Source organism: Puma concolor, chromosome B2, assembly GCF_028749965.1.
Source record: "Puma concolor isolate L17-30 chromosome B2, mPumCon1.1.hap2, whole genome shotgun sequence".
NCBI lineage: Eukaryota > Metazoa > Chordata > Mammalia > Carnivora > Felidae > Puma > Puma concolor.
In genome coordinates, this window is record NC_141671.1 from 8,962,783 (window position 1) to 8,980,238 (window position 17,456).

At 39.5% G+C, this 17,456-nt stretch overlaps 1 protein-coding gene across 7 annotated transcripts in view; it reads right to left on the minus strand.

Moving 5' to 3' along the window:
* CDKAL1 (CDKAL1 threonylcarbamoyladenosine tRNA methylthiotransferase) overlaps window positions 1-17,456 on the minus strand; it is a 705,830-nt gene that overhangs the window by 516,108 nt on the left and 172,266 nt on the right. For all 7 annotated transcript variants that reach the window (XM_086706145.1, XM_086706146.1, XM_025916964.2 and 4 more), the window contains one exon: window positions 1,243-1,291. In XM_086706145.1, the coding sequence (XP_086562271.1) occupies window positions 1,243-1,291 (49 nt within the window). The remainder of the gene's footprint in view (window positions 1-1,242; window positions 1,292-17,456) is intronic.

A 17,456-nucleotide genomic window follows, 5' to 3' on the forward strand; every position in this document is an offset into this window, starting at 1 on the left:
CCGGGGCTCGAACCCACCAACTGTGAGATCATGACCTGAGCCAAAGTCAGACGTTCAACCGACTGAGCCATCCAGGCACCCCAAAAGTACTTTTAAAAATCATTAACTACAACCAATTAGGTGATATAAAAACCTGCAAATAACATCAACTATATCTAAATAAAACGGCAAAAAAACACACATAAATCATTTCCTTATCTTAAAATTGGTTAAATTATCTCTTCCTGATCTGAAACTCAAAATCCATTTTGCTGAAAAATAAAAATGAGATTAAAAAACGATTATGACCTGACTCATTTATAAGCCAATCGGATATATGCCTCCTGCATTAGATTGGTCAATGGACGAAGTAGTCAAGGACAAAATGTTACAACTTTATATCTAAATAAATGTTAACTAAGTGATATTTTTATAATATAGTTCAAACAATACAGTAGCTTCCCTTTCTTACCAGCCAGAGGATATGGTCCAAGACCCCCAGTGGATGCCTGACAGTATATATCTATATATATCTATACAGAGATATATATCTCCATGTATCCATATGTGTGTGTGTGTGTGTGTGTGTGTATATATATAGTACCAAACACTAGATGTATTGTTTTTTCCTGCACATGCAGAGCTCTGATGAAGTTGAATTTATAAATTAGCCCCAGTAAGAGATTAACAACAATAACTAATAATAAAATAGAAAAATTACAACCACAGACTGTAATAAAAGTTATGTGAATATGGTCTCTCTCTCTCAAAGTATCTTACTTTCAGGGCACCTGGGTGGCTCAGTTGGTTGAGCATCTGACTTTAGCTCAGGTCATGATCTCACAGTTCACAAGTTTGAGCCCCGCATCGGGCTCTGTGCTGACAGCTCGGAGCCTGGAGCCAGCTTCGGATTCTGTGTCTCCCTTTCTCTCTCTGTCCCTGCCCTACTCATGCTCTCTCCCTCTCTGTCTCTCAAAAACAAACAAACAAAGAAACAAAACATTTGAAAATTAAAAAAAAAAAAAAAAATGTCTTCCTATCCCGTATTCGCCCTTCTTCTTATGATGGTAAGATGAGCCACGAGGTGAACGAGGCAGGCATGTGATGAGGGGTCAGGCTGTCACTGACCTTCTGATGGTAGTCAGGAGGAGGACCATCTGCTTCCGGACATGAGCTGACTGTGGCTAACCATATCCAGAAAGCAAAACTGCAGACAAAGGGGGACTACTGTATACATCTGCTTATCCCACTCGCAACAATTACCTTTAATGGTTTCCTCCACAACCTCTACCACTCGATCTATCTGTTGAACCTGAAAAGAAAACAAATGGTTAGATAAGCTATTTACATGAGACAAGAAACATTAATTAGTGTTGACCCTTCTGCTTGAGTCAATGAAACACATTTTTCTAAGCCCACGAACTCCGGTTTCCTTTAATTCATGCATTTGGAGATATTATAAAAAAAATTGTGTATTAATGTTTTATGTTACAGTGAAGTATGAAATTACCACTCTCCTGTCCTCCCATGATAATTGAAGAAATAATAATACATTTAAATGAACCTCCTGGCGTTCTGTTAGCATAGCCTATCAACATCAACTCAACAGATCCAGGGACATAAACTGAAGTTTAATTAAAACATGTCTCTTCACACACACATTCTCTTCTTTTCATTCTTCAAAAAAAATGGCACAAAATGACAACCTATGCAAAAGGACATGCTGGTAGTGAGATCTACCCCCTATTCTATGCTTTATTACTCTAACACTGAAACACCTCTTAATGAATGTCTACCATGTGCTAGGCGCTGTGCTCGGGTCAAAGGAATACAAAGTCAAAGAGTGCATCTCAGAGAACCAAAGGGGACTCTAAGAGTAGCTAGGGTGTAGAAGGAAAATGGAAAAAGCAAAGACTGTACTTACTGCAAGAAGCTAAGGGAAGGGAGAAAGTCAAAAAGGAAAAAATCATAAGTTGATATTACTTACACCTTGCACAATCCTCAAGCTACAACTTTATAACAGAATACATGCTCATCGAAAAAATTCAAACAAATCAGAAATGTAAAAAGGAAATAAAGTAACCTGTAACATCCTACACCCTCCATTTCTGCTCCTAAGATAATATCATTCATAATAATTCAATAAGTAGATACCAAGACATTTGTCAGTACAGAATATTTACATATAGCTTTGTTTTGTACTTTTTTCCTTATAAATTTTGAGATAAATAGGTACACAGATAGATGAGAGTGAAAACAACAATCCTGCCTCTATACATCATCAATACATAAGGTCTACTTCATTTATGTTACCAGCTGCCTAGTATCTCATGTAGAGATCTATCATAATGCATTCATTCATTCCCCAACTGATGGACCCTTACGTTATTTCTTTCACTATTATACAAAGATGCTGCAATAAACTCAAATGAGATAAGAACCTTCTGAAAAGACTTTAATAAAAGTGCAATGGCAACCCTCTTTTGAATATTCCATTGGCCTCAATGTCTTACAGGAAATAAGGAAAGACTTGGGAGAACACACCTGAACTTGATTCTGCTTCTGACCACTCAGCCCAGCATAGTGGTAGGAGTAGCAATAATTATTGAGAAATTGCCAAAGGCAAAGTAAATCTCTGTTGGATCTTTAGTCCCAAACAAACCCGCCTTGCTGGAACCACCAGGTTCTGGTTTTATGAAGAGAATTCATGTGGCTTCCTTACAGAATGTGATCAAAGTCAAAATATCAGAGTTCAAAGAAGAGGAAAGCAGCCAGTAGGGTCAAATGGTACGAAGATAGTGAGTTAACATAAAGACTGGAATGCATATGCCTGATTTAACAATGAGGGAATCGATGAACTTAGGGGAAGCAGTGAGCTCAGCAGTAATGAATCATAACTAAAAAAACAGTGACAGCAAATGGAGACTACTCTACAAACAGATGGATAGAAAGAAAGAGGAGACACAAGCTGGTCAAATTTCCCAGTGAATGTGGGTGAATGGACAAGGTATCAGATGAGGATACAAGAGAAAGAATAAAAGTAATGCAAGATGAGATGATCCAATGGTGGAATTAAAACACAGAAGCTTTCCTACGCAGGTGGAGACCTAATCACTCAAAGGGACCACTGCACCCAGCCCGGAAGCACATGGACTGAGAAAGAGAGTCAGAATAACCTGTAGAAGAAGCAGTTAAAACATTAAAAAGTTGAGGGTAAGATAAAACTGTAATATTCTTAAAAGAAAACATAGCCATAAACGTAGGTGAACCTTAGGTTGGACGCTGGTGTCTTAGACGTTATACCAAAACCATGAATGACAAAAGAAAAAAGATAAAACAAAATTATAACCTCTTGGTACATTAAAGGACACCATCAAGAAAATAACAAGACAACACAGAAAATGGGAGAACATTTTTGCAAATCATAAACACGATAGGATTTAGATTTGTATCTAAAATATATAAGAAGCTCCTGCAACTCAATAACGAAAAAAAAACAAATACTTAAAGGAGTAAATTTAATGTTATATATACTTTATAATAATGAGATACTACTCCATACCCACTAGGACGGCCATAATCAAAAGGGCAGGCAATAACAAGAGTAGGCGAAGATACAGAGAAATTGGAACGTTTCTACATTTCTACATTGCTAGTGGGAATGTGGTAAAAGGGTGCAGCCGTTTTGGAAAACAGGCAGAGCCTCAAATAGTTAAACAGAGTTGCAACATGATTCCAGTCCTTAGTATACACCCAAGAGAAATGAAGATACGTGCCTACACAAAAACTAGTACACAAATGTTCAAAGCAGCATTATTCCTAATAAGCAAAAGGTGGAACCAACTCAAGTTTCATCAGCTGATGAAGACATCAACAAAAGGGTAAAGATCCATACAATGAAATATCATTAAACCGTAAAGGGGAACGTAATAGACAGTAGTCCCCACTTTACCAGGAGTTCACCTTCCACGGTTTCATTTACCTGCAATCCAGAAGCAGATGACCTTCCCTCTGACATATCATCAGAAAGTCAGCAGCAGCCTAATCCTACATCACGGTGCACATGTCATTCCCATCACGTAGGCATGTTATCATCTCACATCATCACAATGAGAAGGATGAGTACAGTACATTAAGATAGTGTGAGAAAGAGATCACACTCACGCATGAGATTACGTAATACATTACATCACATTATGCTTTTATTATAGCATATGACTATAACTGTTCTGTTTTAGTAATAGTAATTGTTGCTCATCTCTTACTGTCCCTAATTTATAAACTATGCTTTAGCGTAAGTATGTATGTATAGGGGGAAAAAAAACACTGCATATATAGGCCTCAGGGCAATCCACAGTTTCTGTATGCACTGGGGGTCTTGGAATACAATCCCCCCCCCATGGATAAAGAGGGGAATACTATATGCTACAACGTTATGCCAACCCAAAGCCAGACCAAATTAGTCAAATACTGTACGACTCCATGTATATGAACTGGCCGGAACAGGACAATCTTCAGAGACAAAGTAGATCACTGAGTGCCTGTGAACGGCAGTAAAAGAAATGAGAGAAGCTGCCAGGGAGGGCTGGGTTTCCTTTTGGAGTGATGAAAATATTCTAAAATTGACTCTGGTGGATTGTGGCGTACTTCTGAATATATTAAAAATCATTAAATTATACATGCTTCAGGACAGCACTGTATGCTGTGTCCATTATATCTCAAAAAGGCTGTTATTACAATAATAATAATAATAATAATAATACAGGCTGATGGCGGTCAAACGTTCTAATACCAAGGTCATGAACCTCAAGGAAAAACTGAGGATATATACTCCCAATTAAAGGAGGCTTAAAGAAACCTGAGAATTGAATGCAACTTCCAATATGGGGCTTTTTCTTTTCCTATCGAGGACATTACTGGGACAACCGGCAAGAGCTGAATACGGTCTTCACATAAGCCTACAGTGTACCAATGTTAATTTCCTGATTTTTATAATTATACTCTAAGAGTGTATGAAAATATTCTCATTTTTTAAATATACGGGTATTCAGAAGTAAAGAGGCATCACGTCTACGTCTTACTATCAAAGAATAAGAAAGAAATGTATATATACATTTTTTTAAAAAAGATAATTATAAGCAAATGTATTAAAATATTAACATTTGCAGAATCTGGGTAAAGAGTATATGGTAATTCCTTTTGTTTGCAATTTTCCTGTCAGTGTGAAACTATGTCAAAATAAAAGTTTAAAATATATGTGTGTGTGTGTGTATATGTTGAACAAATAAAGAGAATTTTTGTTTATGCTGATAGTCGCACAGAATTTGCTCGAATGTATGTACACAGCTGAAAATATATTATCTGATTTTTATGTTTTATTTTATACTGAGAGAGAGAGAGGGAGAATGAAAGCACACCAGGGTGGGGCAGAGAGATGGAGACGGAACGTGAAGCAGGCTCCAGGCTCCGAGCTGTCAGCACAGAGCAGGACGCAGGGCTCGAACTCACAAGGAGCAAGATCATGAGCTGAGCCGAAGTCGGATGTTTAACCAACTGAACCACCCAGGCACCCCTATTGTCTCATCTTTTCAAAGAAGGACTTAATTCCATTTGCTTTATGGCAGAAAACTCAATGTTCCCTACACATAATTTCATCACTAGGTGCGTGGAGGGCCTCTAGAACTTGAAAAAGAAGCGTCTGCCAAACATTAAGAAAATAAAAACAACACTTGATTACAAACACGCAGGGAGAAAGTTCAGTGACTGATTCAAAGAAAATATTGTGTTGCTTCCATTTCTAGTGAGGTGGATATTGGAGGAAGCGGTGGGACAAAAAGAAAGAAGGGGAAGCAGAGAAGGAAGGGAGAGAAGAGACGGGGGTTGGGGGAAACAGTTAAATGGGAGAGGGGAGTTAGAAGGCCAAAAAAACAAAAACAAAAACAAAAACCACCAACACGTGGGAGGCAGGGAGAGAAGAAAAACCAATTACAAGAGAACAAACTCAAGATCCACGTAGGGTAATGAAGAATATATTGAATTCATTCTGGAGAGAAAAGGAAAGCTGTTCTTAATTAATACTATAAATTGTAGCCCTGAATACACAAGAGCTTAGTTTCTGGCATATAATTCAAATAAAATAAATAAAACAGTATCTCGTGTCCTTCAGGCACTTAGTTATAAATATACAGGGAAAAAAAAGGCATGCAGTATGTTCTATTACTGACTCCATATGTTGTCGACAATGAAGAAAGGAGTTAGTGAACAAACAATTCATAAATAACATTAACGAGTCACTCTGCTGCAGAACTTTTAAAAGAAATCCATCAAAATATTTTATTCAGCTATTATGAACTACTCCAAATTTATAACTAAACACACTCGGAAGAAACAAACTTACACAAAGTCACCTAAAGCAAATCAAAGTGCTCTTCGTTTAGAGCGGTGCCGTCCGACAGACCTCTCTACACCGATGGAAGTGTTTCTATGTTGTGCCACCCAACGTGGCAGCCAACGGCCCCCTGTAGTCACTGCGTACTTGAAGTGTGGCTACTGGGACCGACCAGCTTTCAACGTGAATTAACTCCAACAGTCAGATGCAGCTATTGGCAGGTCACCCCAGAAAGTGCAGGTTTAGAGTGTGGCTCGGCCAGCCACCCAACCTGCGGCAATTCGAGACACACCTCAGACACAGTTCTGCCAACCAGGCTTAAAAAAAGTCCCGTCAGGGAGCAGGCTGATACTGTCTGGAGGTCAGTGGCTCTTGCCCTAGCAGCTTTTGCCCGAACAACGAGCCACAAGGTAAGTTAATGACTAGTAATGGCACAGTGACAGCTAACATTTCTTGAGCAATTACCACGTCCCAGGCTCTGCGTTAACACGTCACATGCTCTATCACATTTAATCCTCAGACATTCCTAGGCAGGAGGTACTACTGTTATTTCGGAGGCTAAAGGAACCAAGGCACAAGGGTACCCGGCGAAAGTCTGGCCAGGTGTTTTTGGCAGATCTCATCCGGGAGTGGCACACGGGACGTGGGTGGTACGTTTCATGACTGTTCCTTTTCCTATGCACGTGGAGGCCATCACTAAAGGATCACAGAATGCCACCCGACTGAACTTGGACTTTCAAGAGACCCTGGTAACAACTATTCCCCCAACCTCTGCCCACAGATCACCACTGGCGTGCATGCACTCACTTCACAAGTCTCTATTAAGCACCAACTAAACACAAAGCACTGTCTAGCAACTGGGGACACGATGGTGGAAAATACAAAGTCCCTGCATCATGGGCCTTACATTCTAATGGGGAGGGGAAGGGGGGCAAAACACGTTCAACAACTGAAAATGTTCATTTCTTGTCATGACAGATACCACGAAGAAAATAAAATCTGGAAGTGGCAGGAGGTAGAGAGGGCAATTCTGCCACGGTGGTCCAGTAAACATCTCAACAGGCAACACTAATCCTGGGACCTGAACCATATGACAGGAGCATCAACGTGAACCTCCAGGGCAGAGACAGAAATGGCGGTGAGTGAGGGACAGAGCGACAGGGGAGGCGGTCAGATAGTTGGGTGGGGGAGGCCCGGTGAAACGCTGTACCAAATGCTATGCTGTTCAGATCCCTCTGCTTGCACAAGGACGTCACTGTGGGGTCAAGAGAACCCCTTCAACAGCAGCACTGAGGCCAATTCTATTGAAAGTGTACCCATATTTCTCCATTACTTAATGTGAGTGCTTTTATACTTGCACAGATCTGGCTGGGGCTTTACTATTTCTAGACTTCATCCCGAGGCACCTCAAATCCTTTCAGAAAAAAGGTGAATACGTTATAGGTACATATTCACACAGATCCAAAGGCATTCTCTCATTGTCTCCTTTAACTGATTGTATGTAAATAAACTAGGACACCTGTCCTGTCATTACCATTCTAATTAAAAATACCAATACCAGACCAAAACTTCAAAACCACCTATACACCCTATCAACCTTTAAAAAAATAGAAAAAGGAAAAGGAAAAAGAAAAAGAAAAAGAAAAAGAAAAAGAAAAAGAAAAAGAAAAAGAAAAAGAAAAAGAAAAAAAGAAAAAGAAAAAGAAAAAGAAAAAAAGAAAAAGAAAAAGAAAAAAAGCCTTTCTTTCTCTGTTAAGAGCTATACTATAAAAAACTTCTCACTTTTACCATAAGGGGAGTCTGATTCAATAATCAGCATCTGATAGGTTAAAGGTCAATATGGACTTCTCTCTTGAAAAAAAAAACAAAAACAAAAACAAAAACAAAAGGCATTTTTCTCCCAAAAGTTTTCTCCAAGTTGTGAAGGAAGTCCCTACCTCTATCCATGGTTTTGCAAGACAGCTCAATGTCCAAACCTCTGAAATGTGGGGAAGCCCATAGTAGTCACTAAACTAACCCTACTAGAAAGATCACTGAATTCACAAGCCTGTGAACAAATTTGCTAATGAGATACACCAAAGAATGCTGGATACTACGTGTGGTTTAACTTTTTCAACAAAACCTTCTCATTTTCCGGCATAGTTTTATCTTCTTGCATCTCTTCATTGAGAAAAATTTCTCCCCGATGGCAGAAATAGTCCTTTCATCAGAAGTTGATATGGCAGCATATTCCACACATCACTAAAAGTGTATTTTCCACCTGAATGGTACCAGTGAGTGACTAACACTCAGTAACACATAAAAATTACTAACAGACAGATAAGGCCAGGCTAGATAGATGCCAAGCAAAATCAGTATCAGTACCAGAAACTCCTTCCTCTTAAATCTAATGAAAATACCCCTAAAACTTTCTTTGGTGGAAAAAAACAACTCTTTCTGCAATTATGACAAAACTCAACGTGCTAAAAACACAACTGTATAGAGACACGTTATTTTGGACAATACTACGAAGTAAAAAATTACTTTTAAAGTGACACTAAAGTTAAAAAGAGGGCAATAATAGAACCAAAACGCAAATACACATTAGAGATGTGAAACATCAGGTAATAAATAATGGTATATGTGTCATCGGCAGGATACTGGCCTCTCAAAGATGTCTACCTCCTAAGCCCCAGAACCTATGAATGTTACCTTCCCTGGAAAATGGACTTTGCAGATGTGATGAGATTAAGGATCTTGACATGGTGAGATTAACCTGGATTACCTAATATGGGCCCAATCTTCTCACAGGAGTCCTTCAAAGGTGAGAGTCTTCCCCTTCTGGGATAGAGAGAAAGGCAATGATAAAAAGGTTAAGAGAGAGAAGTCACTACTGGCTTGAACCATGGAAGAAGGGGCCACCAGTCACAAGTCCTTGCAAAAGGCAAGGAAAAGGAGTCTCCTGCAGGGCCTCCAGAAAACAATGCAGCCGTATCAACACCCTGATTTTAGTCCAGTAAAATCCACGTCCAACTTCCAATCTCCACGACTATAAAATAGTAAGTACACGTCGTGTTAAGCATTTTTGTGGTCATTTGTCATGTGGCATACAAAACTAATGCACTAATTAAGAGGCCAATATGAGAGCATAAAATGGGACAAGAAAAATTTAAAGATAAATGCTGCAGGAAAAAGAGAACAATACAGAAAAAAATTGAGTTAAATGCATACCTTGTATTTAACATTCACTAGATGCTATACTAATAAGCACTGAAAGTAATGTAAAAATACCTAAAAATCTAAAATAATAATAAACAAAGTCCCTGGCCCTAAGGAGGGTCCATCAGAGCAAACTGCAAATAAACTAAAAAGTTGAATAAATCCTTTTCTTACTTTAAAAGAAGGGGTTTAAAAGAGACAGAAATACATACTTTATCAGACCTATTCTGAGATCCTGGGAATACACATTTTAAGTTTCAAACCTCATTATCCACTCATCACTACTCCCATCCAAATTTTCAAGTTTCTACTATATCAGAACTTTTAAAGGCAATGAAAAGTGATAAAAAGACAAATCTTCCCCCATGTTGAGAGAGACTGATTTCCTACTGTTCAGTTGTAGAAGTCCTTTATGTATTCTAGATACAAACTGTTTAGGAGATCACGTATTTGCAAATATTTTCTTCCAGTCTGTGGCCTGCCTTTTCATTTCCTGAACAACATCTTCTGAGAAGCAAGAGTACTTACTTTTGATAAAGTCCAATGTATCAATTTCTTTTCTTAAAGTCCTAAGAAACAGTTGTGTCCATGTCCGTGTGTGCCCGTGTGTGCCTGTGTGTGTCCGTGTGTGTGCACATGTGAGTATGCGTGTGCACACCCAGGCATCCTAAGAAATAGTTTCCTAGCTCAAGGTCACCAAAAAAGAGGGCCAGGTGGTAAAAGGTTTCAACACTTTACCAAAGATACAGCGATGGCAAATAATCACATGAAAATATGCTGAACATCATCACTCAACAGACAGAAGCAAATTAAAACCACAATTAGCTACCACAGCTCACCCAGTACAACTGCTAAGATTGTAAGCCGGCAATGCCAACTTTTGGTCAGGATGCGAAGCAAGTCAACTGCTGCTACAGAACGAAAGGGTACAGCAGTTTTGGAAAATACTCTGGTAGTTTCTGGAAAGGCTGAGCAGATGTTTACCATACGACTAGGCAATACCATTCTGGGTATTTACCCGAGAGGGTGCAAACAGTGCCACACGCAGATCCGTGCATGAATGCTCAAAGAAGCTTTATTTAATAGCCCAGAACTGTACACAACACAAATTGCCTCCACTGGTGAGCAGATAAACTGTCCATCCATAAAGTGAAAAAATCCTACATAACAAACACTAACGGACTAGCAATAATCACAGCAACAGGGATGAATACCGAAGGCATTACACTAAGTGCAAAAAGCAAGAAACAAAGTAACATGTAATTCCATTTCTAGGACGTTCTGAAAATGGCAAAACTGTAAGACAAATCAGAACCACGGTTGCCAAGGACCGTGGGTATGTGTGTTAGGTTGCGGGGTGGGGGGTTGACTACAAGAGGACACAGGGAACTTTCTGGTGCAATGGAAATGTTGTTTCTTAACTGTGATCGTGCTTACACAACAAAGTACGTTTGTCACACTTCATCAAAGATAAATTTCACTATATGTTAATTATGCCTCAATGAATCTGTCTTTTTTTTTTTTTAATTTTTTTTCAACGTTTTTATTTTTTTATGGGACAGACAGAGACAGAGCATGAACGGGGGAGGGGCAGAGAGAGAGGGAGACACAGAATCGGAAACAGGCTCCAGGCTCCGAGCCGTCAGCCCAGAGCCCGACGCGGGGCTCGAACTCACGGACCGTGAGATCGTGACCTGGCTGAAGTCGGACGCTTAACCGACTGCGCCACCCAGGCGCCCCAATGAATCTGTCTTAAAGCAAGAAAAAGGACCAGTATAAATAACATACAAGAAGATAATGAACAAATAGCCAGTACAGGGCATAGAGAAACAACCACTCGATTATACCGCTTCGTTATAATAAGTGTCACTTCTTCCAGGCTGTGCTACTCCTCAGTCTTTCCCCCGGTCCTACTGGGTCTCACTTGAGCACTTCGTGCAATGCAAACCCGTTCTCTCCACCTTCACAGGGCCCTCTTTATTCCTCATCTGCATTCCTCCAAACTACACCTCTTAAACTACCCTCTCTGAATTACACTTCCTGCTAGTCCCCTGCCTTCCAGGCACCCGTAAGCCCACATGCTCTTCTTTAGATGTGTTGTGGCTTCTGCTAAAAGCCTTTTCTCCTCTCTCCATCCAATCACTACTCTTGGCTTTGAAGCCCAAGTGTAGGACGACTCCATCCAACGTGTGTCCCCACAGGGGACTTTATCGCCTCTGCGTATTCATCATGATTATTTGTGCCTCTCTTCAGATTTCACGGGAAAGACATTTTATTCAGCTCTGTATCTCTAGCAAAGAGTTCTTGTTCCAGGCACAGCGTATGTTGCTCGACGTTGACTCTATTAGTTAAGTGAATTAAAAAAAAAAAATTAAAGAAATAATAATAAAGCTAATACAGACAGAGCATTTACCAAGTGCCAGGCACCGTGCTCACCACATTACACGTATTAACTGGTTTAACCCTGACAAAACTCAGAGTTTGGTTCTATTATTACCTCCCGTCTACAGGGGAGGAAACTGAGGCACGGAGAGGTGAAATGACTTGTACAAAGCCACATAGCTAATAAGTAAGTGGTGCATCAGGGATATGAATCTGTGCAATCTAGCTCCTGAATCCACGCTCTTAACTACTAATATGTGCTACTTTCTTAAAATATGTGAACGACGCAAGAATATACACACATACAGGAAAAACTACAAGAGGCCACAAAAGAAATGAAAACAAAGGCACAAACACGAGTGGCCTTTTAAATTTACATGTCATTCTGGTATGATACTGCCTTTTCAATAATTAAAGTTAAAAAAAAAGCAATATAACAAGATGAAATACATCTTTGAAGCAGAGACAAACCAGAAGGACACAATTTCTCACGCTTTGCCCTCGATATCAATGCCGCTATTACCGTGACACTTTGCTCCACTCCATGAATTCATTTACCTTTTGCAATAAGATATAGGACAGAAATATTCTCAGATAGAGTCTCTTTCAAATGCTGCTGTATTTATACACGTAATTTTCAAAATTAAAGCGTCCACATTGGAAATATTCATCGTGCTGTTTGACTTTTCAGTATTAGGGCAGGCTGACTGAAAAGATGTTTAAGCCACTGCAAATCAACCTGGTTAATAGTCCCTGAGATAAGTGGACACCTGTGCTGAACAACATTTTTGTTCAGCTATCCAAAGAAAAGTGTGCATCTGCCTGCAGGGCTCACAGCTGGCAAATCAGGAAGTTTTGTCATTTACAAATTTTCAACATCAAGTTATATATCCTGCTATGAACTGCATGTTTCCAAATGTGATAACCTAAAATGCACATTTTATTTAGGATTTCTAGAGATAGTATACAACTACAAAGATAAGCCTAATGAATCAACACCACGTTCAAATGCAGTCCTTGTTTATTAATTAGCACAGAAAATCAACACAAAATGTACAGTTCTGTAAACACGCTCCCTCCTAAAAATTTCAAAACCAACCCTCCTAATAAACGTCACGCCTATAAATAATAACTGCAATAATGGAGAGATAACACTGCCTGAAGAAGAACTCAAGCAAATATTGTTTCATGTACCTATTCTTAACACAACTTCTAACTAACGGACACAAAGTATATTTCTCAAAGTACACCTGAGCCTTACCAAGAGGTTCCCGACTAATCAATCTCCCTATGGTCTTAGGAACCCATCCCACCACATTCTCTTGGGGAAGAGACATTCTAGGCTCACACCAGTTATCCAAGAACTGAAACGTAGGCTCCAAGAGGGAAGTGATCTTTGATAATCGTACATGCGGCGGCATACCTGTTCCAAGGTGCTGCCACATAATAGGCTCTCAGTAAGTACCTGCTGGAGAAAAAAGATGGGGCGGCCCCTGCGATTTGAAAATCCTGGAATCCTGAAGTCTGCTCTTTTTTTTTTTTTTTTTTTTTTACCAGATTTTAACAGAGCACAGTCTACTTTCTGGTTGACTAATCTAAAAGAAACTTTCCTGACAATACATGAGCTGAAGAGAAGGAAAGGAGCATTCAGTAGGTATCACAAGAGGGGCACTGCATTAAAACTCATTCCAAGGTGGATGGGCTAACCATAACTATTCCCCCCCAGGGGACAGAAAATTTTTCACGGTCAGGTAAAATGTTATTAAAAAGATCCTGATTCCATACTGGTTACCTGCAAATACATATATTCTAGATATAAAATATACACTTCATTTAATCATGCTATGAAACAAGTTTTGGTTACAAAAAAAAAAGACTTTTTTATCTAAGACACGTATGTTTTCAAATCTGTTCTCTCTCCTCTCCCAATGTAAAAAAATTAGACATTTTTGTGCTCCAGAATGAGATCAGTTTAGAGGTTACTTCCACTGAAATCCATTCTTGTGGACCCAGAGGTTGGTAGGTTTTGATATATTCTGTTATCTTCTCTTCATTCACCACCACACAAATAATATTAATTACAACTAGATCGCTTCAGGAGACAGTAGGAGAGATGACAATAAAACACTCAGGAGTCAAACAACTGATAACTAAGTGCCCTCACTACATTGCTATCTCTGATAATGAAAACAAATTAAATGCACCATTTCTAAAGGGTGATACGGATGGAAATTCACACGTTACAACAGTAGTAATATCCTTTTTAAATATTACATATCTTCCTAACTGCTTACTCCACGAGTACTTGCAAACACGAGGATAACGTGCCCTTTTAATTCAGGTGTACAATAAGTAGCTTGCTTACCCACTGATCCCCACCTAAAGGCAGCTTTTTATTTCAATCACTTGGTCGAAAGAATCAACACGTCCTCCCTGTATTGCGCGGTGACACAGACAAATCCTAGCAGACGACAAAAACTCCTACTGCAGTTACAAGGCTTCTTTCTTCCCCTTCTGTTAAAGCCCTTCCATCACAGATATTCTGTGAGGGGAATTTTGTTAAGGAATATCAGTTTTCGTTCGGTCTGTAAATCAACTGAGCAATACAATCCCAAACACCCTCAAAAACTAGTTTCCTATTGAGTCAATGAACTTAAACATCTTCATATTTTTTTATACTTCAGAATTTTTTTCTTTGTATAAATCAATTAATTCATTTCTTTATTTCAGGGAAACTCACTCTATCTCAGAAGGTTTCCACTTTTGTAGCAATTCTAACAATTATCTTCAGAAACAGGTCTTTTCAAACACCAGTTATAGATGATTTTGGTTTCCTACTCCAGATTTTTTAAAGTTTAGGTTCTATGGGCAAGGTTTTTTTTTTTTTTTTTAATTTTATTTTAATTTTTTTTTCAATATATGAAATTTATTGTCAAATTGGTTTCCATACAACACCCAGTGCTCATCCCAAAAGGTGCCCTCCTCAATACCCATCACCCACCGCCCCCCCCCCACCATCAACCCTCAGTTTATGGACAAGGTTTTTATATACAGTCAGTTATGATACATGTTATATACATGCTGCCACTTAACAACTGCTCTAAAAATGATGTTTACAAAGAGTAGTCGAATCTCATAGTTTCATTGGAACACTAACTACTGAAGACACAATTAACTTACAACTCAAACAATGTCACTAATAGTGTGAATCCACTTTCGGAAACTTCTCACAATATACTGACTTGCAATTAAAATAAAAAGCCCTTTGTGGACATCGATATATGACGTATGCTTCCTAAAAACTAGAAAACCCTTATATCCAACAAGAATAGTTAAGTAAATGATGGCATATCCTTCAATAGAGTGCTAATGCAAGATTTAAAGCGGTTTAGTACACGTAATACCGAAGAGAGCACAAGATTTAAATGGTTTAAAAGCTCATGGAGACATAAGGATAAAAATGGTTTGGAGATTACAGTAAGTCAAATGTGCACGAGTCTAAAGGTGGGGTGCCTGGCTGGCTCAGTCGGTAGAGCATGCAATTTTTGATCTCGGGGTCATGAGTTCAAGTCCCACGTTGGGCATAGAGCTTACATTAAAAAGAAACAGACGAGGGACACAATGAGGGGAAAAAAGTGAAGGTGATAAGCAGTTATACTTACTGTGTTTCAGGGATGGAATTATGAATATTCCTTGTATTCCCTTTTTAAAACATGTGACCTTATTTCCCCATTCTCATAAAGGGGCAAAATAAGTAAGTCTTAAGAACTTCTGAGGTAATTAAACGCGATTAGGAAACAGAATGCAAAAGATACTGGACTAAATGGGGGAAGAAAGAGACATTAGTCGCCAAAGCCACGAGACGGTATCACCCCTGAGATAATCTTCCCCATTGCTGGCACCGGGCATCCTCCCTTAGAATCCCCCCTACCTCCTAACATATTCTGAGCCCATCACTGCACACAGCGGAGTTCAGGAAAATGGTACCAAACTGTACACAGAGAAGAGGCTTTGTCATACTAAAGAAATTATGCTATTCCGATAACTGAATTCCTTGAGGTGAAATCTAAGAGGAATCCTATGTTTTTGCCACGTTCCATCTCTGAATCCGAATTCTAACGAGTTTCCTATTTCCCTAACACAGCAGGACTGTGTTTATGGAGAAAGTTAGTCTGACCTGAAAACATAACTTGGGAGTCCATATTCATTTCATCCCTTAAACCAGGAGAAATCATAAAGTAAACAGACAAATGGTGAAAACAAACTAAACTTCTCAAACATTCAGGTTCTGTTTAACACAAGAATGTTTGCTCACAGATTATTAAATTTGCTAGTGGGGCAAGGACTCGACAGCAGAAAACAAGTTCATTACACTGAGAACACACTATAACAAGTTGTCGATAACGGGGCGCCTGGCTGGCTCAGCTGGCGGAGCATGCGGCTCTTAATCTCGGGGTTATAAGCTCGAGCCCCACATTGGTATGGAGATTACTTAAAAAAATAAAATCTTAAAAGAAAACAAAACTTGTCAGTAGTATAGAAAATAAATAAAAATCCAATAAACCTCATTCCAGGTGCCAATTATTCATGTGATTTTTTTATGCGCATACTGAATTTTTATATTTCTTTAAAAAATCAACAAAGCCTACTTTAAAAGAAGATTGCTGAGCAGGTTGAGTACAGCCCTTGGAGGGTGGTGAGGAGGACGAAGTACCACCATGTGGTCACAAATACCGACTGAAGGCCAGCTACCTTTGGGCCTTTTGTGAACAGTGATGGCCACAAAGAATGAGAGAGGGAACAGACAGGAAGTGTCCTGACTTCACAATGCTAAGTGCCCCACAGGGAAGAAGGCATGCCAATGACCAAAATACAGTAGGAAGATTCTTTCCTTCAGCCGGTCACCAAGCACTTATTGAGTGCCTACTGTATGTCAGGCATCATGGGAAAGGCTGGAGTAACATGGTTAGAGTTTTAAAAAAGACTGAAAAGCTCTCCTGTAAAGTTAATGATTTAAGTAGAAAGGTGGCCTTAATCAAAAAATTCTCAGAGTCAAGGTAAAATCACAACTGTGTGGAATGCTGTGATGAGAGAGCAGATGACAGGTAACCGTATAGTGAGTTGCGACCCAGGAACTGAGGCACAGGATTGCGGAAGGCCGCGCAGGGGTCAGAGGAAGCTGAACGGAACGAATCATGTTGCAGTCATGATGTGAGAGGGACCAGAAGTGGGGCGTTCCAGAAAAAGGCATCTGTGTGCTGGAGGGATGACATGGGTCCGTGGGATGGGAAAAGTACAATGATACGTACACCATGGCAAAACGCAGCACGGGACAGGCAGACAAAGGCCAGGGGTTAGTAATGGACCTAAATCCCATACATGGCTTCGTAATGTTTGGTGTTTTCAACAAGAAAATCTGGAACATTCTTTTGTGCTAAGGTGAAAAAGTTACACAGACATGACAAAATTTCAGCGGCAACAGGGGAAGTGTGTTGACAGGTAGTCGGAT